The sequence below is a fragment of the Thermobia domestica genome, chromosome 7 (assembly GCF_964235325.1).
Source record: "Thermobia domestica chromosome 7, izTheDome1.hap1.1, whole genome shotgun sequence".
Taxonomy (NCBI): domain Eukaryota; kingdom Metazoa; phylum Arthropoda; class Insecta; order Zygentoma; family Lepismatidae; genus Thermobia; species Thermobia domestica.
Window position 1 is genome coordinate 252122283 of NC_137460.1, and position 24971 is coordinate 252147253.

General features: G+C 35.3%; 1 protein-coding gene across 2 annotated transcripts; it reads right to left on the bottom strand.

Annotated features, from left to right (window-relative positions):
- Nucleotides 1–672: 672 nt before the first annotated feature.
- On the bottom strand, nt 673–24231 carry LOC145690814 (uncharacterized). 2 transcript variants are annotated; one of them, XM_081766115.1, is made up of 4 exons: nt 23756–24227; nt 12569–12658; nt 10398–10478; nt 673–5146 (listed from the first exon to the last, which is right to left on the bottom strand). In XM_081766115.1, the coding sequence occupies exons 1-4, from the start codon at nt 24148–24150 to the stop codon at nt 4681–4683; spliced, it is 1032 nt and encodes a 343-aa protein (XP_081622241.1). In that variant the 5' UTR covers nt 24151–24227; the 3' UTR covers nt 673–4680. The 2 variants fall into 2 exon arrangements, with proteins under 2 accessions (XP_081622241.1, XP_081622242.1); XM_081766116.1 differs by lacking the exon at nt 12569–12658 and having other exon boundaries at nt 23756–24231.
- Between the last annotated feature and the right edge of the window lie 740 nt (nt 24232–24971).

A 24971-nucleotide genomic window follows, 5' to 3' on the forward strand; every position in this document is an offset into this window, starting at 1 on the left:
TGTAACATTCATTAATTTGTGTCTATTTTAGCATATAGACTAAATAAAATGCAAACGTATACTAGAAGTTTAAAGTGCAATCCTAATCACCGAAATATTTTATGCTTTTCCCAAGGGTACTGAGGATATCAGATGAGAACTTATAATTTAAAGCGGAATTTCGAATCAGAAGTGTTTCCACTATGAATCCAACGGTCACCTAGGAAAAGTATCTTCCGCAACTAAGAGACTTGTTTCGTAAGCAAAGTACAGTATTTCATTATTCAATATTTCATTTTTTCTTACTTAGTCGTGAGGTTAATTAAAGTTTAGCGCCCTTTCAACACCTAGGCTATGCAAGGCGTGAACCAGTAGGTTAAATTGGAACCACCATAAGTGTGTTCTCTCAATAGTACTGAGGCTACATGAGATGTGAATTTATAGCTCAAAAAGGAATCCGAATAATCATAAATGTTTCTATCAAGCAACGAACCATCACTCTTTGAACCTTGAATATGTTATTCTGTTTATTAGTATTTTCAATGTACAATGTTGTTAAAATAGAAGCTGTTAAGGAGAAATAAAATCAGTCCCGCAAAAGATAAACAATCAAATCAAAAGGGAGAGCTCGGATCTGAAAAGCCGACAAAATTTCCATTAAAATTATACTAGAAAATAATGACAAGCGTACAATAAGTTGCAAAAATTACTTTATTTTGTACTATGAGGTTATGTCTTGAAGATTATACATATTCGTACCACCAAGCATTTAACGCAGAGTACGCCATTGGATTTTTAAGTAGTTATTACATTGTTATTAATGAAGATGTAATTCGAACCACTAAGTTACAGATGCACATAGAGTCACTATCATATAAAACGAACCACTATATAGAATCAATTACTTTTACTATCGCATGAAGAAAGTTTCTTCATCATAATCCACTCAACGTAGGTTGAAGTTTGAATGACAGCTTGTTGGACCTATCCCGTATGATAGGGGGACAGTAAGAGGACAGAACTAATTTGTTTGACGATATATTTTAATACCTGAATGAGTTTATGTCATCTTAGCACGTTTCGCTCTTTTTCTCACTTTCGTATGATGAATTTGCAAAGTACAATTATACCAAGTTCTAAAGTGTTACATGTAATTACAAGAAAGACGTATTTTCATTAGGAAAAAAGAAATCGTTAATGAAGTGCAGTATATTAATATTTTCTTCTCAGTACAAGTGTCGGTACATTATGTTCAAACCAAGAAGATTTTTTTTTCTTTCTTTTAACAAAACTGCTCATCATAGCTCCAAAAATCCGACTTCATGAGCACACTGATCTAAACGTGGACCTCAACTTTGGACTTTCTAGTCGAGCATACACTGAAAGTGTAATGAAGTTTGATTGTTCTTGCAGACACCTAATAGATGAAAAAAAAAAAAAAATGATGTTGCTATTCTAGCAGGTATACTACTTGGGGTCGCGCGCGGGGACTGTTTAGTAAACTGTGTCTTTCTGTGGAACAGTTTGAGATATAAAAATGCTTCCAACGGCATTCAATTTTCAAAATTACGTAGTAATTAATTGTTCATTATATCTAATGCCTTGTCCCACCTAAATTAAATAAATAACATTTTTGTTCGTAAAGTTTATTTTAATGGTGCTTCTTTAAATATTTGCAGTAATAACTGTTCAATATCATCGCTTTATCTTGTATGTTTAGTATTACACATATGATATAAAACATTGATTTACAATGAATTGTTCAGAAGTAGTCCAACACATTTACATTTGTATCAAAGAGATGTGTAACGGACAACTCTGGTAACTAGCCACCCTGCAACTATCGGGTGAGTGAAAAGTGACTAAGTATTTCTAATACTCTGCGAAAATGATATTACTAATTTCATGTTGAGAACATTACTATAACATATTTATTAATATTTCACATAGCGTGAATTATTCATTTTAATGTTTGACCGCTGGAATTAGCACTCGCAATGTAAACAAATATGGTTGACCGTTTATGTTTACGAGTGAGCCGAGACCGTTGCTCGTTATAAAGTGTGGAACTCGATCATTTCCGTGCAGAGATGGTAGTGTTCAGCGCAAGGGTGAATGCTACAGTTCGCTCAGAGACAACTGAGAACTGTCATACAAAGTTACTGACCACAGGTCCTGTAAAAGTCGTAAGAAATAGCAACTCATACATATTATAGTCAGAGGAAAATATGAAAAACATAAGAAATGTATAATCGCATCCCGAAAAAATCAAAACGCCAGGGAGCTTGTGAAAGTAGATGCATAAAATACAAGTAGTTTTGCAAAAAGAACCCAATTTTCACCCTTAAAAACCCTTATATGTACAAGTGTTTAAATTCGAGAAATGTAACCGAAGAATAGAATCTGGTTTGGCATGAAAATTAACCACGACTGTTCGGAAACTTCTTGCAAAGTGATAAGGCCTTATTCCATGTTGCAAATTTTGTCAATCGCCACACCTGCTATCACGTAATAATGATTCCCAAATGACTACTGAGATGATGCAAACTCATCTCAAAGTGATCATGTGGTGCGGAGTTCGGTGACAAGTCTCGTTCATATCTGCGTAATACCACGAATGCTGACCGATACCTTTAGATGATTCGAGATATGTGTAGCCTACAGTACCGGAATGGGAAAGCTCTCGTGGAAGATGGTGCACAACCTTACTTCGCTGTAATAGTTTGCGAGTGCCTGGTCCAAAATTTTCATGGACATTGGCTTGGATGGTATGGACCTCACGAGTGGTTACCAAGAAGTCTAGATATCACTCTGTGATTTTCTCCTTGTTGGGCTATACTGGTGTACAAGACGAAATTCTGCACAGCGGGTGTATTGGAGGCACAGATATAAGAGGTAATTGTGAAAATTAAAAAAAAAAAAAAATCAACTATTCTTGACCGTTTGCGGAATGTGGTTATGAACCCAGGTGCCAATGTTTAGATTCAATATATTCCTTGTTTTCCTATGTGACAAAACGTACGTAAATATTTTTCTAATACATAAGAATCAATATTACAGAATCTAAAGCAGCTCTTTAATACATAGTTAATTTTCACCCACCAAGCACTTTGATTCGACCGGTGCACTGTTTTAAAAAATCCACGTTATTCTCATGCTGCTCAAAATGCAAGTGCTGCGATAATTAAAAAAATCCTTTATAACCAAACTCAGAAGACAAAATGTAAACATATCAACAGTTTAAAAACAGTTAAAATAAAGAAAGCGACATTTCATCATGTACTGTACTATGTAAATACTGAGAAAAATTGTACGTTAAAAGTACTATTGTGAGTGAAATTATGTGAATAAAAATTTAAGTAATTTAAAAGCTATAAAGAATAAAAATTTCAAAGTTTCTCCATACAATGGACTTGTTGCCTGGAAAGATCTTTCGAACTATACATAAGAATCAATAGATTTTAATAATTAAGTTACTCGTTTAATTTATTTAAATAAAAATGCCTTTTACAGCCATCGCGCATTGCATGTAGTTGCACGGTGGTTAGTTACCAGAGTTGAATGGCAAATATTTATATCACACAAATATCAATGTGTGGAATATTTTGAATAGTTAATATCAATATTTTATTTCATATACTAATGCTAAACATATACGATTAATTGCTAATAGTAAATAGTACTGTTATGTAGTATTAAAAAACAGAATCAAAAATACATTTTAACGAACAAAAATGTAATTTACTTGACTTGAGTGAGAGATACACATTAATGTTCAAAAATGAAAAGCCATTGGAATCACCGTTTCAATTTCTAACAGTTCCAAGATAAAAGTAGTTTAGTAAACAGTCCCTGCGCTCAAATTCTTCACCTTTCTCTGCCCCAAGAAGTGCACCTATCTGGAAGGCAACAACAACGAATTTTTTCATTTACTGTGTGTTCCCAACAACAATCAAAAGTTAAATTGCGCTAAATTTTAAGTGCACGCTCAACCCCTGGTACATACTGGAATTAGGAGATCCTTTTGAAACACAGGTTTACAGAAAAAGAGGCCAAAACCACACACTAATGAACAAAATGTACTTTGGCAATCTTTTACCCATGGACAGGTATCATATGAACCACAAACAATTACACATACAGCATACAAATTTGAGTCCTAGACAGTGATTAACAATTTTTACTTTTAAGAATTTCTAAAATTAAAGGTGACTCATCAAAAATTTGAGAGGAGAGTTTCAAATAAAATAAAATAAAAAGTCTTATAAGAAAATTAACCCGTGTCTATTCATAAGACCTTATGCTATGATAAGGTCTCATCGTAGAAGATAAATGAGCTTAAAAATTTTCTAATTTTGACTTTTGGGAAACACAATTAGGCATTCCTGATTCAGGTCCAATGTACTCTTGGGCAAAGGCTCACCTGCGGAAAATTTGGCGACTTTTCGACTACCGAAAACTGCCCTCAATTACGTATCCTATCCCAAATTTTGGCGCGGGGGTAGGAGTACACAGTGGCGTGGTTGATCTTTTGGAATTTTAGACACTAGCTCTATCATTCAGAGAATGAACTTAAACGCAAGTGGTCAAATCACTGGCGGACAAACATTAACACAACTTTTGTTGTTTTAGGCATCTAAAAATCAAATACTGATTTTTGACATGAACGATACGTGTACAAAATAATCTAGTCATTCAAAATTACATTAAATGTGCCTTTTCGTCCTCCTGTAACTCCAATATTCTCATTTGAATTCGCTCCTTTTGTTGCTGCAAAGACAAAAGTTTCATTTTCATTTTATGTTCCTCCGTCTTCATCTTATGTTCTTCCATTTTCAACTTGTGCTCCTCCATTTTTAACTTATGCTCCTCCATTCTCATCGTATGCTCTTCCATCATTTGTTGAATTTGCAGATCATGTATTTTTTCATTATACTTTATTTCATCCATAATTCTGGCAGTATTTAATTCTAAAAGCTTTTGTTCGTAGCTGGTGAGTGACGTATTCGTAGAGCTCTTTCGTTTACCTAGCTTAGATTCTCTGGTTTGTCGTGTAACCTGAAACTCCGATGAAGAAGGTTTATCTTGAAATACATGTTCAGCTGAAGGTTTTGTATCTGGGACATCCTGATTCCGATCATGTGCTCTGCAAGAATTATACAACTCACTGGAAAAAAAAAATAATTAAATACATTACTACACATATCCTATAAGTTGAAGACATTTACGTCAATCGCAATTTCTATTAACGAGTTTCGTCAGAATTATCCACAAAGTTATGTGATTAATGGTTTGTAATTTACAACATACCTTAAGACTAATGACACTATAAACTGTCGCTCTTTGATTCTCACACTTAATTTCTCAGCAACCAATCAGACAACACGTTAATCAAATCTATTGTTTCGACACACATTTGAAATAATAAAATATCCCTCATGTAGAGACATTAATTGAGCTTGACCTACCGCAAATATTTTTACGCCTAAATTTTCCGATCCACACTGCGCCAAAATTAAAAAAGTTGCAAAACTTAAATACTATTCCTTAATAATATTTTTGTAGAGTTTTTTAACTTATACTACTTTACTTATCGCTTATTACCGTTACATAATAAAATAGCCGGTATGCTATATTTGGAATTATACAAGCAAATAAATAACGGTATTGATTCACAATAGAACATAATGTTCTTTTAATTTCGAACCAACACATTTCTTTGAAGTTCATCTCTGATACATCGTACTTCGATACATCTTCCGTTGAGAATTTATTCTACAGTGTCACAGCAAATTACTTTTGTTTTGGAAATGAAAATAAAATGGAATATTTCAATTTAACGTCCAACGTTTGTGCTCTTTAGGCTAAGAGAGATGGATGATTAAGGCCAGTGGATGATAATGGAAGAATCAGTAGAATAAGATGGTGGAAGGAATCAGAAATACCCCCCACCCAGAAAGAAAACATGGAGACGCTGACATCCACCACAAACTTACTTGGTCGCGGATTGAATCAGGGATCCTACGCACCAGAGGTACGTGCTCTGCCACTGAGCCATTGTACCCCATTTTTGCTTTTGACTTTTCAAATTCAGCAGCAGGTCCGTTTGGTCGAATAGTTAGCACTCGTGATTCCTGCTTTACTTCCTGGTTGGAGCACGGATATTTCCCTATGAACCAGTTTTGAGAAGAATTTGATCAGTTAACTTGAATTTAAAGCAAATTCGATCTAGGAAACCAGCAAGTAGTAAATGTGCTCTGACTAGACAATACTCACTCATATTCCATACGGTTATACATAGTTTCTCATGAGTTTTGCACTAGGAATTTAAGACACCACGGTGTCTACTAGGAGAGCGTTCACCTCTGGTGCGTGGGGTCCCAGCCAGTGCCAAGTGGTTTTGTAGTTAACACTCTTCATGTGCGTAGATTTTCTCTGAGTTGCCCCGTTTCCTTCCACTTTCTTCAATCCATGATTTTATTAATTCTCATCATCAGTTTCCATTACGCTACATGACATAACCATAGGGCATGAAATTGAGAGATTTAACTTCATTTTCTCTAAAGATTTAGCTTTACAACTAAGTGATACGTTAATCTAAAATGAAAATGGAATTTCATTTAAAAATATACCACCGTAAAAACCTTTCCACAATTGCCACTAGTAACCAAACGGGTTTCTAGTTTTGAAACAAAGTGTTTTATAACAATACACCGAAATTAGTAAGTCATGGTCATTCGTTGGCTTAGAGATATGAGATATTATTGAAAATGTCGAAACGTATGTTCTATTTATTCTCATGAGTGACATTTCAGCTAATAACTTTGATCGGGAACATCATCAGGATAGAATAGAAGGTTCAAATTTGGAAAGCGACCAAGTAACATAATTTGAAATGACATTGTACGACAAATATGTTAGTACTACTACAACGTCTCTGTATAATATATAACCAAAATGGCTCAAAGCAAATTTTAGAAACTGAACTACAGATTCATATTTTGGACAGATATATCTAGACCTCATTATTGTACGAAAATGTTTTGCAAAGACCTTTTAACCCTTATCCGGGCAAGCTATTTTTGCATTGAAGACTGCAACTGGGGCCTTACCAACTCTACTAGCCTTACCAACTCGATATGTTCATAACTTTAACTTCGACTAAAGATAGAAGAATTCAGAATTTTATGGCATCGAAATATTTATGGTTATTAAGAAATTCGAAGAAAAGTATGAAGCTACTGGGCCTGGGAGGCCCCGGTTGCCCGAATAAGGGTTAAATGATATATTACTTGACTCTATTTGCTGTTTAATGTTTTACCGTTGTCTCCTGCAGATTATCTGGTGACGTTCCATCGAATTTGAGTAACTTTATAAATCATTCCTACGAACTGATGGAAAATGAGTTTCCCACAAGTTCCTTTTAAAGTGAGTCTCTTACTTTCCCTAAAGCTTTTGAATGTTAAAGCACACCAAAACAAATGAGAAAACCAAGACTGAACTTAGCAGTTGTGCTACACGTTGAACTGGTGACAATTCTCCATTCAGAAATTCATATAGTATAGAATGCATTAACACGTAAGATTTATAGTAATATTTTTTTTGGCAATATCAGGTTGTCTAGAAAGTATTGACACTTTGAAAATCAAATCACTTTGAAAGTTAGAAGATACTATTTGCTATTTTGACAATAACGTTGTGAAATAGGTTATTCACCACTTTGATGACCTACCATTTTACAGACAACACCGTAATTTAGCTATAGAGCTTCTGTGGTCTGTGGATAAAAAAAAATAAATAAAAATAAAAAAAGTGACAAGTGGTTTCTAGGTTCATTTTGACCTAACTTAACACCATTGCCGAAGTTCTACAGAGACCGAAAGAAAATCATACTATGACCATATCAGGGTTTAGCCCAGCAGCAGCAGGTAATGACGATCCCCTTTCCATCTTACCAAATACACAGCATAACCCTCCTACACGCCCACATGAGTTCTGCTACAGACAATGGAGCTTCTGGTTTTGTTCACAATCTTTTAGCGAATTGCTGTAGATTACTTACTTTTAATTTCTCTTGATGAACCGTTACGTCTCATTACAGACTCACAGATCGAGTAAATGGGTTTGAGTGAAATTATGTGGTACTCAAGTGTAGAGCTTCTTTCTGCAGGGAGCTATCTCCAAATGGTTACCATCGTGTGATGACGGATGGTTTTAGGTCATTGGTAATATTGTGTGCTTATATTGTTACCTTCTCGACTTTATGCGATCTCATCCACTTTTAATTGGTCCCCCAATACGAGAAGCAAAATTCTAGAACGAAAGCGACTTAACATCTTTTCGTCAGTTGCTTTAGATAACACACCTTACCCATACAGAGCACATATTTCTTCCATATGTCTGCGCAGAATTCCTGCCTTTATAGAAATAACATTGTAAAAGTAGTGCACTTTTGTGGAAAGTTCACAGTTCACGGTGCAATACTGTACGTCTGATTACGAGAATTCCTACACTTTCTGCCCATTTATTTACTTCAACTTTATTTTGAAAGCGCAAAGTTAGCTCTGACGTGCTGCGGCTCATATACTCTGAGATTTGGGACACTAACGATATATTGTGCGGGAGATTCAATATATTTTAGACAACCTGACATTTCTATCCTGCAACCAGTGTCACTTTAGGTCATATCGTCAGTAAAGGCAAGTACGGGCGTAACTCGCAAAATTGTGAATTTGAGTTATGAGCATCACGCATGCTTATTTAACCTGCCCTATCAACAATAAGACTCTCAGAGCTGAATTCCCTATATGAATGGAGATATGAGCTATCTACTAAAGACTGGTTGCAGGATCTAAAAATCTGCATCTAAAAACATCGGCAAAGAGGCGTAACCAACACACAGCTACTCGCTCATTGATTAGTATCTTTGTACTTTCTATTTATGAATGAGTAAACTGCCATAATCTCTTTCCAGAAAGAAAAAAGCCGAACTCATTACATATATTATCGAAGCGATAATAGATTTGCTCGTGGCCTTTCTTCAGTCGTGCTTTGCAAAGTGTTGCAAAGTCCAAGAATAAAGTAAAGCGTTGAGAAGACTAACGTTAGATCATAACCAAACTTCATTTTGAGAAAAAGATGTCGTTATCTCTTACATTTAAGTGTTCATTTGCACTACGTGCAAATTTTAAAGGTGGAATATGAGAGTGTAGGGGTTCTACTTTTTTATTCTTAGGAACGTATGACATGTCTGACGTGAAGTTATGTTATGCTATAATCATTATTTCCTAATATATTTAATTTAGTGAATAATAGCATGCTGTATATAAAAAGGTCCCTTGTTTTGCTAGGTATGTAATAAAATATGATATAAATGTACCAAAAAATTAGGGACACAGTATTACACTTGGTATTGTTAGCAATTGGAATGTGCAGGTTTAGTTTAAGTTGCATTAAAAGCAATATTTTTCTGTACGATTCTTATTTTGTTATACAGTATTTTTATTTTGTAACACTAATTGCTAACTAATAGATATGCTCTCACTGAGCTCAACATACGAGTAAAATACTACAAAATTCTTTATTAAAAAAAATAACGTGCGACAAGAAAATATTCTTACTGATAATTTAATTTGTTCCTTTTAAACGAAACAACATTTACGTATACCAGGGACATTACTACTTCCTGGCGATAGTTACGAACACATTGGAGTATTATCAGCAGTGATGTAGGGATGTCCAACAGAGTGTATTCTAATTTTTGTTGTTCATACTACTGTTACTACTACTGCTAATAATAATATTGGCTACACACAGAGAGGAACTTCCATTTTTCTGAGTTCAATCCGCGGAACATGAAAAAACAAATTCTCTCTCAAAGGAATGCTCAGAACGGTAGCCATTATTTGAAAATGCACCGGGGCGCAACTCTGGCAGTAAGGAAAGTACTACGGCACCGCCTAGACGCGCCCGGCTGGAATTCATTCCTGATCAACAGTATATTCTTGAACGCTCAAGACTACTCCCGTATCTAATCTTTAATTTATCAAGGGCGTAACTTAATTTTTCCTTTACAAAAAAGCGGCGGGAAAGCGTACCTGATTGAGTCACATTTTCTCCCGCCGAAAGTACAACGCGGTCAACATTTAGTACTATCTTCAGAAACAGTAAGGTCAAAACTTTCTTGGCACAAATTTTCGCAACGATGTGCTAAAAATGAAATGAATAGTAAACTATAACGCTAAACGAAGAACTTCTGATCGCTTTCTTATAAAAGTCAGAACATGCAAATACGCCTGTACTGCCTTTACCGACAATATATTCGATGTATTTGTGGTCAGATCTCTGACCGGTTAAAACAGAAGAATCGAGTCTGATTGAAAGTAGGAAGGTATTCTACATTATCGAAGCATACATACCTTTGCTTTCCGTCATCACTTACGTGGGAAAGCTCTACAATTTCAACGCAAGAAAGTAATTCGTCGTCATTTTCAAGTTTCCTGCAATGGACAATAAAAGTTAATTAATTACTTTGAACATGTTTCTGGAGTCACGTATGTTTCACATAAAATAATAATACTGACTTTCACAACTTAAATTCCCAAAGGAAATAACACATATCCTTATCAATTTTATTACACAAAGAAGTAAACATGTATGTGGAATTCGAATACTTAACGTATGAAGTGGCAGAAAAATACGTGCCTAATTCCAATAGGTTGGATTGATGTAACCGTCAGTAATGTCTTGTTAACTATTAACACAACATACATCGCTGATCCTACTTTTCTAGTTATATTAAGTTGGAATATTTATTAAAAAGGCAGGGGCAGAGAAAATGCCCCCACGTGATCGCTGGCATAGCAGCATTAAACATGGACGTCTGAAGGTTAAACATATGAGATGCATTGTTCTTACTGGGACACACTTTGTAATTTGGAGCCCGTGAAACGGAGGTATGAAGCGGTTCAAGCAGCATCACTGCTCACAGAATATTATTTTGCATTAATGAACCTGTAGTTTACGTGTCCTAATCTCCTTCATATTCTTTTTCAGTTTACAGATTACAAATGTTAAATCCTATCTTTCGAATTATGTTCTTTGAACATGGAGCTTTCAGTGGCTTTATATATCCGATTATATGGGAAATATGAAGTTTTGAGTACCTCATTCTTACAAGATATAGAATATTCATGCGTCAGTAAATGTGAAGTTCAGCAGGGAAATTAATATTTCCTCAATTAAATATCTTTTTTTACACTATTCCGGGCCATATTGTTCAACATGTGACCAGCAGAAGCAGTATCCTTCAGTTTCTGACAAGTATTTATGCAACACCAGAAATTAATTACCTATAAAACACTATTGGAACGTATCCGGTAGCTACGTTCCTTCACAAAGAATTTGTATCCGAATCTCATGTCAGTAGCACTAGTTTTTAACACGAATTATTAAATTTGAAATTGGCATTGATTATGAGTACGATACATAAGCAAATACGATTTTCCGCTACCTAAAGGATACGAAAAAATGACAAATACAAAGTGAATGAAATAGAGTTTTAATGTTGTGCATTGCACAAGCATGGAAAAAGTTATGATTTCTATTGCCCTTCCTTAACAATTTACCCCTTTTGCACTTCCATATAGTCAAAACATTTTTATGGAATTTTCGTTAAATTATTGTAAACAGTTTTCGAGGAGAGGTAAATTCATTTCCTTGTCCCCAAGTAATTTTATTTCTAAGTAGAAGGAGTGATGGTAAATATCAGAAGCATTTATGCCAGAATTCACCAGATTATTATTTTGTTCGTCGAAAGCTATCCTGGGTTATGTAAATCTTGAATCTACTTATCGTTGACTCATTTTACACGCTAGCAATGGGTATGATTGAGATACTCACAAGAAAATATAGACAATAATTTATCAAAACAGAATAATTTTATGTAATTTGTAGTGAAAAATATTCTGGCATTTAATTGCAAAAATTGCTGCGTGAAGGGAATTTCACCCCTAGCATTTCATGGATTATAATCCCAAGCAAATGTGTTATTTCCGAAAGTTAGAAGACATAAATTACATTTTTATCAGACTACTTTTACTACAGTTATAGTGGAACCGGCAGACAGACAGGAAATGCCGACTGAGACGAAAGGTAGAAAACATCTGAATAACTTTGCTGTTTTGTCTTGATATGGGTGGGATAATTTCAATGCTTTCCGTTTCTTTTCAGCACAAATTTCTGACAAAACACATGTCTACAGGACAACGTAGAATCAAAAGAAAAAAATACCGTACCATAAGTTAGTATAATCAGAAAATCAAACCTCAATACCTTCGTGACAAGTGGTGAGCACTCATAAAGCAGGTTAACAAGGCCGAACTTTTCTTACACCTGACCTATTAAACTAATAGTTTAAAGAAAAATAAACTGCACACAAGCTATATATATATATCAATATATATATATTCCAGCATGAATACTACCGAGTTTCTACCGGTGATGCAATTATTTATATCAGGCATCCGAAGCTACTCTAGTAGTATTTAGTATCTAACGGTATATCAAAGTAAAGACAAAGTTTTATTACCGTCGAAAGCCGTCATCTGTGCCTTCAGAAGTTCCAGTGTTTTCTCCGTCGGGAGGACATGATTCATTTGGTTCCACTTGTTCAGTATTCCTATAATGTACAAAATTAAGTTTGAAATTACTTTTGTGAAAGTCATCCTAGAATATTTTTCTGCAGTGTGGAAAGATTAATAGCTCTATAAACGGATTTATCAGTACAATTATTGTCATAAATAATATATTTTGCTCGTACTAATTAATCTACCGTGAAACAAAAAATATGTATGAAGTAAGCATATCAGTTCTCAAGAAACGATGAAACAATGCCAGACTTGTTCAATGATTTACGGTACCGGCAACAGTATTATTGCACAACTTTATTTGGCATTTCGTTCCATCACATAAGGCACGTGAAATTTAGACCAGCAATGTAACCTGAAATACAATATATACACACTACAGAACCTACCACTGACTGACTTTGCCAATGGTCTGATGGTTAAGGTACACCTTCGATGCATGAACTCTCGGGTTCGACTCTTGGGGTGAGTCCTGAAACTTGAACCTGTTATCTACAAACATAAAAGCAGTAATTACTAGAAAACGACATAGAAACATAGGCACATTATTAAGAAAAACATTACTGCGTGAAAAAAATTGTGACCGAAACGAATTTTTAGAAGATTCTACAACTCAACTATCAGAAATACGCAAAGCAACATGGCCACAGGTTAGAAAGTTACTGACGCTGGTATGATTATCTATTTACATAAGTTATTTTGCCTTCGTTTGAAATTTAACTTCCCTTTTCATCAACAAGGTTAAAAGATAAGAACTTAAAAGTGTACCCTGAAATGCAAAGTACTTGTCTGGAAATTTGAACGTAAGACTAATAAGCAAGGGTGCTACTGATAACTAGGTAAATACAGGTCTCCTAACCTAAATCAGAAACTGACGGAATTCAAACACTTGTCAATTTTTCTACAAATATATTTCTTAGCGGTAATCACAGTTGTGTGTGTACGCTCATGAAAATTAATACGACTAACTACACACAAGATTACATAACTGTATGTAGCTCATTCAGACAGTGAGAACAACCTACTTACTGTAACGCTGAAACTAAAGGTAGATGCTTCTTGTCGTTTCTTAATTGCATTGTGCGAATAGAGTAGTGTGAATATTTAACTGAAAAATTAAAGTGTTGATAGCCAATCGTATAAGCATATACTACGATCATGCACTGCACGTTACTTATGCAACAGTGTCACTATATTTTAAGTAAGCAATATAGTTATATATATTACTAGAAATATATGTCACTTTTCTAGTATAAGTAAGCGAAAATTAATGTAGGTAATCTTTAAATAAAATGCGACTTACTAAGAATGTTCTGTCCTTTACACTGTGCGGTAGGCAAACTTAAAAAGTAAAAATTTTGACAAAGAAATTGCACGTAACTTGAGTGCATGGAGAAATATAGTGAAGTACGGCAACATGAAAATGCCTGAGGCATATTCACCTGGAGTCTACTTCTGTAGACGGCATAAATTGGACAGAAGATTCAAAAGTAGTTTCATAACTTTGACGTACAAAGATCACTAAGCAGAGTTAAACAAATAGGTTAATGATATTACCACTTAGTGTACGATCCTTTGTGGAGTTATGAGTATTTGCCCCCTTAATTGTCTCGAATCTTGTGGGATTTCTACTTCATATTATGTATATTCCTACCGTGTTTTGAATATTTGTTTTGACGGTCTTACTGTATTAAAAACGAACTCAATATAATCTTGAAAATTTACACATTCATTATGGTCATTATTGCTGTTACTGCTTATTTCGAGTAGTGATTATTGAGATGCTTCACTGGGTCTATAGGAAAATTAATCTCGAAAATACTTGGTTGCCTCAGAAATGTGAAGTACTAGCTGCAATAATCGATAACTTATTATCTATTAACTAACACTTCACTAAAAATATGGTAGCTATAGCTTTCTCAGGGTTATCCAGTTCCCTGTTATTTTCCTCACCCATCATTATGACACACATCATCACCATCTTCGTTAGCTTCTGTGTATAATCCAGCACACACAAATATGAATATAGTGAGATCAGTTGTGCTTGACACTGAGAATGCCATGCTTCTGGTTATATTATGCTTCTGTAATGGTTCATGGATTTTTGCACTGTAATTAGATCATGCAAGATGTGTGCAAGTTATGTCTCTGTTTGATGATGCAAATGTACTCTGTTATAACCTGTTTGTCACAGATGATATTAAGAACATAAGGTTTCTTACTTGTGCTTGTCAAAAGGGAGAAGTATGGGTCTTAGAATATTTTGACGCTTTTTTTTTTTAACACGCACACTTAGAAATATTTGAATATGTGAATTTTTGAGTATTTAAATAATGGTAATCTTATTTATATTTTTAGGAAGGCATATGTCAATGTAGTGTTACAATTATGTGCATTGATCTACTTGGCACTATTTTTACTTTTTTATATATAGTTTTCTTCCCTTCCTGCTTTTATTTTTTACGATTATTTTTTCAAAAATGCAATCTATCGAGTATGTCACTTCTGCATACCTAGTAATTAGAAATACGTAAAATGTAGTGCACGGATTTACCCCCACATCGGGCCATAAGGAAGCAATGATAAAGTGCCTTGTGAAGGTAATGTTGTGTCGGAAGGTAAATTATTAATCTTCCCTTATATGCGACAATAGCTTTTTAAAATGTACACAAAAAATACGTGAAATGCTTTTCGCAAAACCTTCGTCGAGGCAACTGCTTCATATGGCCGCTAGCATTAGGGAAAATCAGCACAAAATTCTTGGATTTAGTGCCCAGTTAGCACACAGGGTTTGCCCAAGTGGGCCCAGCCCGAAAAAACCCACCGGGTTTTTTCGTGTTGGACCCACCTGAAAAAACCCACCTGGGTTTTTGAGCTTTTTGTTAATATATTATTGCTACAACTAAGTTGATCACATTGAAAGTGATTTTTATCAAATTTTGGACCTTCCTCGGGCGAATTAAATGCTTTCACGTTAAGGTATACAACAACATTCTACATAAGACCTTTATAAAGTTCTGAATGTACTGAATAAATGAAAAAACCTTACCTTAGCTTGAGATAATTATATAACAAATTAATGTATTGATTATGCTTATAGCCTATTTGAAAAAAATGCAATTTTATATTTTAGAAAATACTTTCAGTAAATAGTGTGCTCGCCGAGTCGGCTATGCCGAGGGACATTATCCCTCATAGGGGAGACCGGGACACATTGTCTCAATTTTCACGTTTTATTTTCTTGTGATGCTCGTGTAAGGCCGAAAATTATAATTTTTAGTATACACATACTTTGTTATCTTGTGCATAGCATATATTTCTCTGTCCAATGTAACACGCTCTGAACTGGACTTATGTACTATGTTTTATGATCAATACAGTTGTGACAATGTACTCCATATTCGGGGTAAGTTGTCACAATATATGGGGCAAATTGTCACATGTTATTCTTGTGGCACTTTCCAGAAATTGGTAGATATTATTAATGCAACTATTACTAATGCAAAAAGACTAAATGTTACCAGCATTAAATACTTAGCGTCTGAAAGAGAATCAAAACATAATTAAATGAAAGGAGAAACTATATTAGTTAAATAGGAAAGAAAGTAGGGGGGCCTGTAGCTTATATTTTCTCAACCTAAGAGATTTATTGTTACATCAAGCTTTGTAGGAAAACCAAAACTGCCATGAAAACAGAACTAACTCATAGCTAAGGAATCAAAACTACAAACTGAAAGGTCATAACAAAATGACGAAATTATCAAATCATAGCCTACATCTCCAATAGGCCTACACAAAATTAGCCAATTGCATTTAAGTTGTTTCTGATTGTAGTTTATGAATTGCAAAGAAATCCTCTGATAGGACTACTGTATAGCTAGAAGAGGAGTAAATATTATTACGAAGTTTAGTTGCGTTTTATTAGTACGCACCGCAGACTAGTTTGAAAATGTTTATCCTTTTGCTTCTACAAAGTACCATACCTGGAGATCATCGTCAGAGTCACAGTTAATACACACGTAAAACAAGTTCTGCTTCCCTCAGTTTTCATAGGCTGATTCCGTACATCGAATGCACTGAATCCACTTCTCGCTACATGTACTCGCACTGTATGGCTCGCCATAAACTAAACACAATGTATCGTCGTCCTCTGAGGAAGAATCGTAATCTTCTTTGAACCTTCGTTGACATTGTTTATAGGTGCAAAACTATTTGCTTGGGGAGTTCTTATAGCAAGAGCACCATGTCTTTTCAGAAATACCGGATACCAGTCTGGGCCAGCAATGGCCTTTTCATTCCACGACTCTGGGCATTTCAATCCTAGCGCTTTTGCATAGTTGTAAGCCAAATCGCGAACCTCTTTTGTAGTGAGTCCAAATTATATGCGCGAGGCTTGTTTTGGTATGATATTAGTAATTCTTCTTAGTATTAGTATTACGAAGAGTAATTTAATGTAAATAAGCATTGGCCGAACTGTAGTTTGCCATCTGTAACACGTGCACAAAATCTTGCCAATGTTCTCTTGTGGACACGAAATTCTTTAGCAGCTTTAGGCCTACGTATTGATATGGGGTTGTTATTTCCTTTCATTGCTCTTGTTGCAACCGGTAGATATTCCATTGGTGGTGCTTTCCTCTCTGTCTTTCTTTTGTATATTCTCACCGCCTGCGAAACCGAGATAACCCTATAGTTTGTATTATACATAATACACAGTGGGGCACATTGTCACAGTGACAACATGCCCCGTTTTATTTGTGACAACTTGCCCCACGCGTCGCCATTACTCTTTTTACAAAATATCTGTACCAAACGACAAGATTAGGCGCATTCAACGTAGCACATTATGAAGCTCTATTTGTAGCCTACATTAACACACACAAAAATATATGCTTCTACCGCTTTCACGAACACACAAAAGAGCAATTTCAGGACTCGGAAAATTTACATTCCGGCACTGAAAACAAAGTTCAACTGACGTAGCACCGTTGTTCCCGCGCATCTCCAAACGAGTACAATTAGTAGTGACATCTAGTAAGTAAACAAGAAAGCAGCACCGGCGCGCTAATGTTTTTGCTTTTTTCAGAATTGCTACTGTGACAACGTGCCCCGGTCTCCCCTACGTTTGACGAGCTTAAAGCCATATGTGCCGGTACTACCAGTAAATATGTAGTGCATTAGTAAAACTATTAGTATTATTTCTTACCTTTGATGGTAGCACAAGTATTCTTCAGTAAAATTTAGTTTTCCAACAATAACAGTTCTGTTATTTGTTGGTACTCTTCAAATAAGCATTCTTTAGAATGAACCCCAACAGCGTAAAAATTCTTGTCAAATTTAAGAAGCTTAATGGTTAGAGTTCCGAAAACTACGTAACACTTACTACTTCAAGTGCTGAATTCAAACCTCCGTACTAGTGGAGGTTTCGATGTACAGTAAAGAAAGCTGCATTTTCGAGGGGAAAAAAATCGCGAAAGAAGTGCTTGGGAAATTCCCGCAATTGAACGCACAAAGCATCGGAACTGAATACTTCAACAATAAAACTATTTATTTTACGCTGGAAGATATTTAATTTTATTTAAGACATTTTGAAACATTTACTTTATAAAATATGAATTATATCTTTGTTAATTGTTTTAAATTAATTTTCTGGAAAGAAACGTCTTGCAACAAATGCTCGGGAATTTCACCTAATTGAACGCACGACATATCGAAAGTGACCTTCAAATAAAACCATTTATTTTACGCTGTTAAATTAATATATTTGGTGTTCATATTTGGCAAACATCACTGAGGCTTCTGGGATGATTCGATCTACATTTGTTCGTCTGCCTGTACCGCACATACTACAGGGTACCACCTTCGATGTTTTAAGTTTAAATTTGCAGGGTACAAGCACGAGACACATTAAATTTCCAGTATAGATTTTGGCGACATACGAAAGTACAATTTCAAAATTGTGGATTTAAAAAATAGCGGGTATCCACGCTACAAAGTGCAATTTTCGGTCTTTTAAAGTTGAATTTTTAGAATATAAGCACGAGACACACTAAATTAGCTGTATATATTTTCGCGGCGATCTAACGTAAAATTTCAAAATGGCGGCCATTTTTTCAAAACAGCAGTGAATAGAAAGTTGTTGCAAGTTGTGACAATGATAATCTTGAAATATAAATCACATTTTAACAATTTTACCCCAAACACATTGAAATATTTCGAAAAAACCCAATTAAACCCGAAAAAACCCGATTAAACCCGCAAAAAACCCACATGGGCCCAGGTGGGTTGGGCTTTTTCAAAAAAACCCGGGTTTTTTCAAACCCTGTTAGCACAAGCTATATTTTCTTAACACTCGTGTTAACAACATATGTGTACATGATGTATTTACGAAAGGGGAAAATTTTGGTACTAGTTGTTTTGACCTGGTATTTATAGCACCAAGAAATGAAGCAAACAGAAACTTCGACACCAAAAAACAAAGCAGACGACGAACAGAGAAACGATAATATTCTCTGCGTATAACCGATAAGTAAGTTTATGCGTTATAAACTACAAACAACAGTAAACTATTGGCAGTTTCATTAGTTATTCCAGATAAGTCACATATATCTATTAACAGGCTTGTATTTCACTTTTTTACATTTAATTGCACAGTTGAACAGTTAATTGGCACCATTAGAATTACCGAACTACAGAAAAATTTCAATATGTATTACGCACGAAAAATGTTAATTTAAAATACTATTAATTCTAACACACTGCACTTATCTTTACACTTTTAGATTTTGTTATGCACAACATTAAATGAAACAGTATAAAAAAAATCCTTTCATACTCTTTGTTTCGCCATTTTTCGTAAAAAATTGCAAGGCAAAGTTCTTGAAGTTTCCTTTACGTAGATTAAAAAAAAAATGCTCACGAATGGAATCACCGAACGCTGTCTTCTTTCTATTCACTGTTGTTACTTTAAAATCCATGAAAGTTTGTTGCATCGTTGAATAGCCCGGAAAAGATCCTCGCAAGAACCTTGTTTTTCGCTCAAATCGATTCATACAATGTAGTGATACGACGTTTGTCTTGCCGGTTCCCGTTTATTTACACTTGGCTAAAATGTTTAGAAGCCACACAGAAGTTACCCCTCCATCAGCCACATTTCACTGCTCGATAAATCTCTTATCTCCTCGCGTTGAACTAATCACAACCATATTTTCACCTGATGATACTATCAACAATAATAAGAATCACACACTGAATTTATATTTTTATACCGACGAGATGTCTCGACCAGCCAATCGGATTGCGACGTCACCTTTGACAACCAACCTTATTCAAATTTGTTTGAATTTTAATCGAACACTTGTAAATTTTCGAAACATGCATGACAGGGGAAAGAACCTCGGTGTAAGGAGATTCCGTTGTAGCCAATAGTATCTTCTACTGACAGTCGTATATTCATCGCTAGTTCGATATCTAAATCTACTGTATTAAGAGCGTATCATCACTTTTCTGTAGTTCCGTTTGCTTTGTTCCAAAACTACCGTACCTTGTACATATATAAAGGCTCGGCTACCCTTAATCCGTACAAACGAATGGAACTTGCTCCGAAGGAAACGCTACGAAAAGGTACCAAGAGTAGATTCCGTTCATAACAAAATAAGTTTAATATGAATTCAGGTATGGTCTTCTAGGCTTGCACCGGAAATTTACCCTTCTTTCAAATTATACGAACGTACTATAAGTTAAAAAAATTGGGCTACTCTTTCCGAACTTCATCCGTAATGCAATTCGAAATAATAACGATTACAAATTAGTTCAGATGAAAGTTTTATCGTAAAAGAAAGAAAAAGCCCCAGCAAAATTGGGAATTCAGCTGTATACATCGTTATACTAAGATTTGAAGTTCAGTAGGCTTCGTGCCCTGCTCCTGCAACAGTAATAATTCATTTAATCACAGGTCCTATAATTATATTTTCTTAGGTAATACTTAATTACGTGCAACTTAGTATCTTTTTACATTCATAAATTTTACTCTTGAAGTGACAAATATGTTACTTGATTTCAAGAAACGCCTCTCCAGCTAGACCCCAAAGCTGTAGATGGTATTCTTGCGCCTTGGTATACTTTCGACCCAAAACACAGCGCCATACTTAAAACAAAAGCAGACACAGGCTATTTAAGATATAAACAAAATACCACACATCAATTCCACATTTAAAGAGAAGCAATCAATATATATCAACAACTCCTGGATAATTACTAAGATTAACTGGAGCGGGCATTTTCAACTTTATCACCGGGAATAAAGTTTGCATAGCCCTTTCCAACTATAATCCATCATTAGAGTGTACATTCTAAAGTTTACAAAGTCCGCTCAACTTACGAACCAAAATTACATCATTATATATTAAACACACTATTTAACAAAGCAACACAAACTTGACAATTAACGGAGTTGGACAAGCTCCCGTAACCAGTTCAATAAACCAGAATAAAACATACCAATACTACTTTAGAATAAATACGTTCTGTAATACACATTTATTCTGATACCAGTCATTGGAATTTTAAAATTCTGAAGTAATTCATATCCTGTATTAACTGACATCCAATCTATTTGAAATTTGATTAAACCATGTCGTTCCAAAAATTTCAACTTCTTCTCATTATTGTATAACGGAAAAAGAAGTACACTTACAGCTCAACCAGTACACAAGAACTCATAATGCGAAGTTACATGTGATCACACAGTACTTCATCTTAACAAATCGACCACACACCATGCACTCACAATTCACGTCATTTACAGAATCGAAAGATAATTAACCACGTGAAGATACTCACAAGTCTTTACTTTAGGCAAAGCAATGACAGGCTCGGATTCATCTAAACCGATTGCCGCAGTTATAGTACCCAACAATGAAACGATTCTTCAGAGCAGTGACCAAATGATTCACAACAGCTCCTAAGCAACCGTACACGTCGATCACGGTAGTAATGCACCTAAAAATATGGGCGAGGTTACTTTACATCTAAGTTGCACCGCCAGAGCGTGACATAATGTCACGTGATATTATCATGGGTCAAGGTGGAACAAAACAAGCCCTTCGGGGCGTTCTAGTCCCCTTCACTCGCTCAGCTATGAATCGTAACGTACGTATATAACTCTTTTCTCTAATTCGCCTTTACTCGCTAACACTTGCTCGGAAATACTACGTGAATTGAATATAAAACCTTGGTACAGAAAGAAACAATCTAGCTAGTAATCCATATGGAAGGCCTGTAATCCAGAACCTTCCTGAGCAAACATCACGAATTATATATAAACAATCTAAACTATACTGCCTAAAAAAAAAAAAAAAAAAAAAAACACTGACACTTCTACAAAATAAAGATTCACCTCTAACGACACAACATACCACCATCACGTAAAAAAGGATAACTCGTACGCACTAGTACGAATTCCGCAAAGACGATCATTTCATGAATAAAAAATTTATAATTGGTCTCATCGCAAAGAAAAAAAATACGACAATAAAAGTACTTGACAAATACTTAAATTCATGTTACAAAAAAAAAAAAAAAAAAAAAACCTTTACGAACAGAAGGAAACTTCGTCTACCGCAAACACTGCCTATTGTAGCAAACCACAAACACGATCAAACGACTACTCTCGAAACCTTGGATACTAAGTCAAAGGCAGTGGATAATTCTGACATGTCTTTCCAAACTCAAGCAAACCACACAGAGCTAGAAAACGATAAGAACTCGTACCACAATGAATAACACACTTATTTTAAAACAATGAATTCTACTCAAGTTCATTTAATCCTGTAAAAGGTTCACTAACAGCAAATCGTTATTCATCTGCAGAGAACATACAACTTGCCCACTTCAAAAAACCATTATAGAAACCGAACAGTATATGTATCATCAAACAACACATTCACGAACTAACAACAGCTAGCAGGAAACACATCCACGTCAATAACGAACACGAATATCTACCGGGAAAATATAACAAGTGGATCCATGTGAATTAGCAACGGCAAAGAACCAGTGACAAACTGTGAATAATACTAACAATGACAGATTATGACTGCTTTGCCGCAAGTAAAGAGTTGCCCTGACAACAAAGCATTAGGTGACAGTTAATACCGATTAAGAAAAAAAAAAAGAAAGAAAGAAAAGAAACACATGGATGAATATCTAAAGCATATTTTGCCAAGTTTACTCGAAATATGGAATGAAAACTGTGCTCTTTCCTACGTAGTTTCCTTTTAAAAAAGACACGATGAAAATTTATGCAAAGGTGCTGAAAGAGCAATCATTGAAATGTCATACACAAAGTACGTTCTTCTGCCATAAGGAGTAAGATTCCATTATCCTCGATTATGCGTGTAAACACCGTTGCTGCCGCGCACTGCTATTGTAGATCGGCCTCGACTCGGTTTGATAGGATTCAGGCTTTTAGGTACCACCTAGCACAAGTTCGGCTAGTATGGAACGTAATCTTTATAACGTCCACACAGCCAGTGCTTCAGAGCTTCGAAAGTCAATTTGCACCCATTAACACAACCTGTTACTTTCGAACGTTTTCTAAAGTAATAAGATTGCATTTCCTTCAAAGAGAACCTTATATTCCATAAATATAAGTGTGCTTCGATGAAAAGAGATAAAACATATCTTTTTAAAGAATAGTACGTGATCCGAAACGGGAAGGCTCTGGAAAGCTGACCCATAAAAGTTGGTGAAAGTGAGTTAGTAGCCACACATGTTAAGGTTTAGATGAAGGGGGCCAAGGTAATTGAAAATACCAGTAAAAATTGACGAAAGCAGTGACAGGAACCGCTTCTCATAGAAGCTAGTTTTCACTTGATTTCAAGTATGTTAGGTTACATTACACTGAGTGCTCTGGTCTAGTTTAAAATTTGTCAAAATATCTAACATCATATTCACAGAAATTAGCGACATTTTAACATGAAAGTGGCTGGCCCACCTCAACTAAACATTAGCCGCAGGATCGATTACCATCTTTATTACAACTCAATGGGGATACGGGCCAGTGTTCCAGAACCGTGCTACAATAATCTGATTAACATTGCAGTAATATTTTGATAACCAAATGAACTCACCGTTGTGAACTATCACAGTCACATTCACTGCTATCCTTTTCAAATTCATTTGGAATCATTTCACAGATTTTCCAATCTATATCGGGTGGCGGCTTGGGACCTACACCATCGCGAGTGGAATTTTTACTTTTTTTGAAAGTACTGATGGACTTTTTCGCAGTCACTTTCATACGTCTCCATTGTTCTCTAATGCGAAGAAGACTTCGCTGCGTTCCATACACTGCTGAGAACTCGTAATGAATCCGCCTCCATGCATTATGTTTTTTCTCCAATGAAGACTGGTCACCGCATTTGCTTTCAATTGCATTTATGTGAGGACGAATCAATTCCAACAGGAATTTTTTTTCTTGAGTTGTCCAGTTATCGGACCGATCGCGCTTCTTCCTTCGCTCCATACTTAGAAACTATTCCAAATAATACATCACAGTATACTGCTTTGTTTATCGCGGTTCAAGTTTCTTCAGTTTATCCGAGCTACGCATGCGCTCGTCGATTTTGCCGTAGCTGTCTCATTTTTTTCTCTCTAGCTATGTTTTAGTTATGTACTAACAAATACATCACAAATCAATTCTAAGCATTAGTTTGCGTGAACACATGTCAAAATTTGACATTAAATTTGAGGTAATAGAAATACTAGTTATTTCGACTTTTTGCGTTGCTTTAGTATACACAGAATTTTGCGAAGACTGTGTGAAATTGCATTCTGTGAATACCGGGGACTGTTTAGATTTGGTATGCGTCAATATAACAAAAGTTTATTATTAGCACTAATTTATTATTAGTGACTTTGGTTTGCAATAATAGGTACAACCCTTGTAATTAAATTTTGTAAGATTTGCATTGGCTTATGTTGCGTAATTAAAGCAAATGTAAGTAATGAATATGGCTCCAAAGAGTAAAAAGTCTTTCCTAGAGTCACTTACAATATTAATAGTGTTATCAACGTTACATTGAAAAGTTCTCCTTGAAATAGACCCCTTACACTGTTTTACACGACTAAGAAATCCTCAAGAATCTCTTAGAATTTTTCTAAGAATCAAAGGGCCTTATGCAGAGTCGGAATGAAGTGTGATTAGTACTGTACTAAAGAGTTCGACTAACATATGTTTCCTGCAGCATGATGCTAATCACACATCAAAACGACTCTGCATAAGGCGGAAATCATAACATGTATGTCATCAATTTGCATATTATTTCTTATAGTTCGAATCTTTCT

Coding starts and splice junctions, on each gene's coding strand:
- LOC145690814 (XM_081766115.1), bottom strand. CDS start 24,150: ATGGAGCGAAGGAAGAAGCGCGATCGGTCCGATAACTGGACAACTCAA. Junction 12,659..23,755: donor GACTGTGATAGTTCACAACG/GTGAGTTCATTT, acceptor TGTACATTATAG/GAATACTGAACAAGTGGAAC. Junction 10,479..12,568: donor ACAGATGACGGCTTTCGACG/GTAATAAAACTT, acceptor TGTCCATTGCAG/GAAACTTGAAAATGACGACG.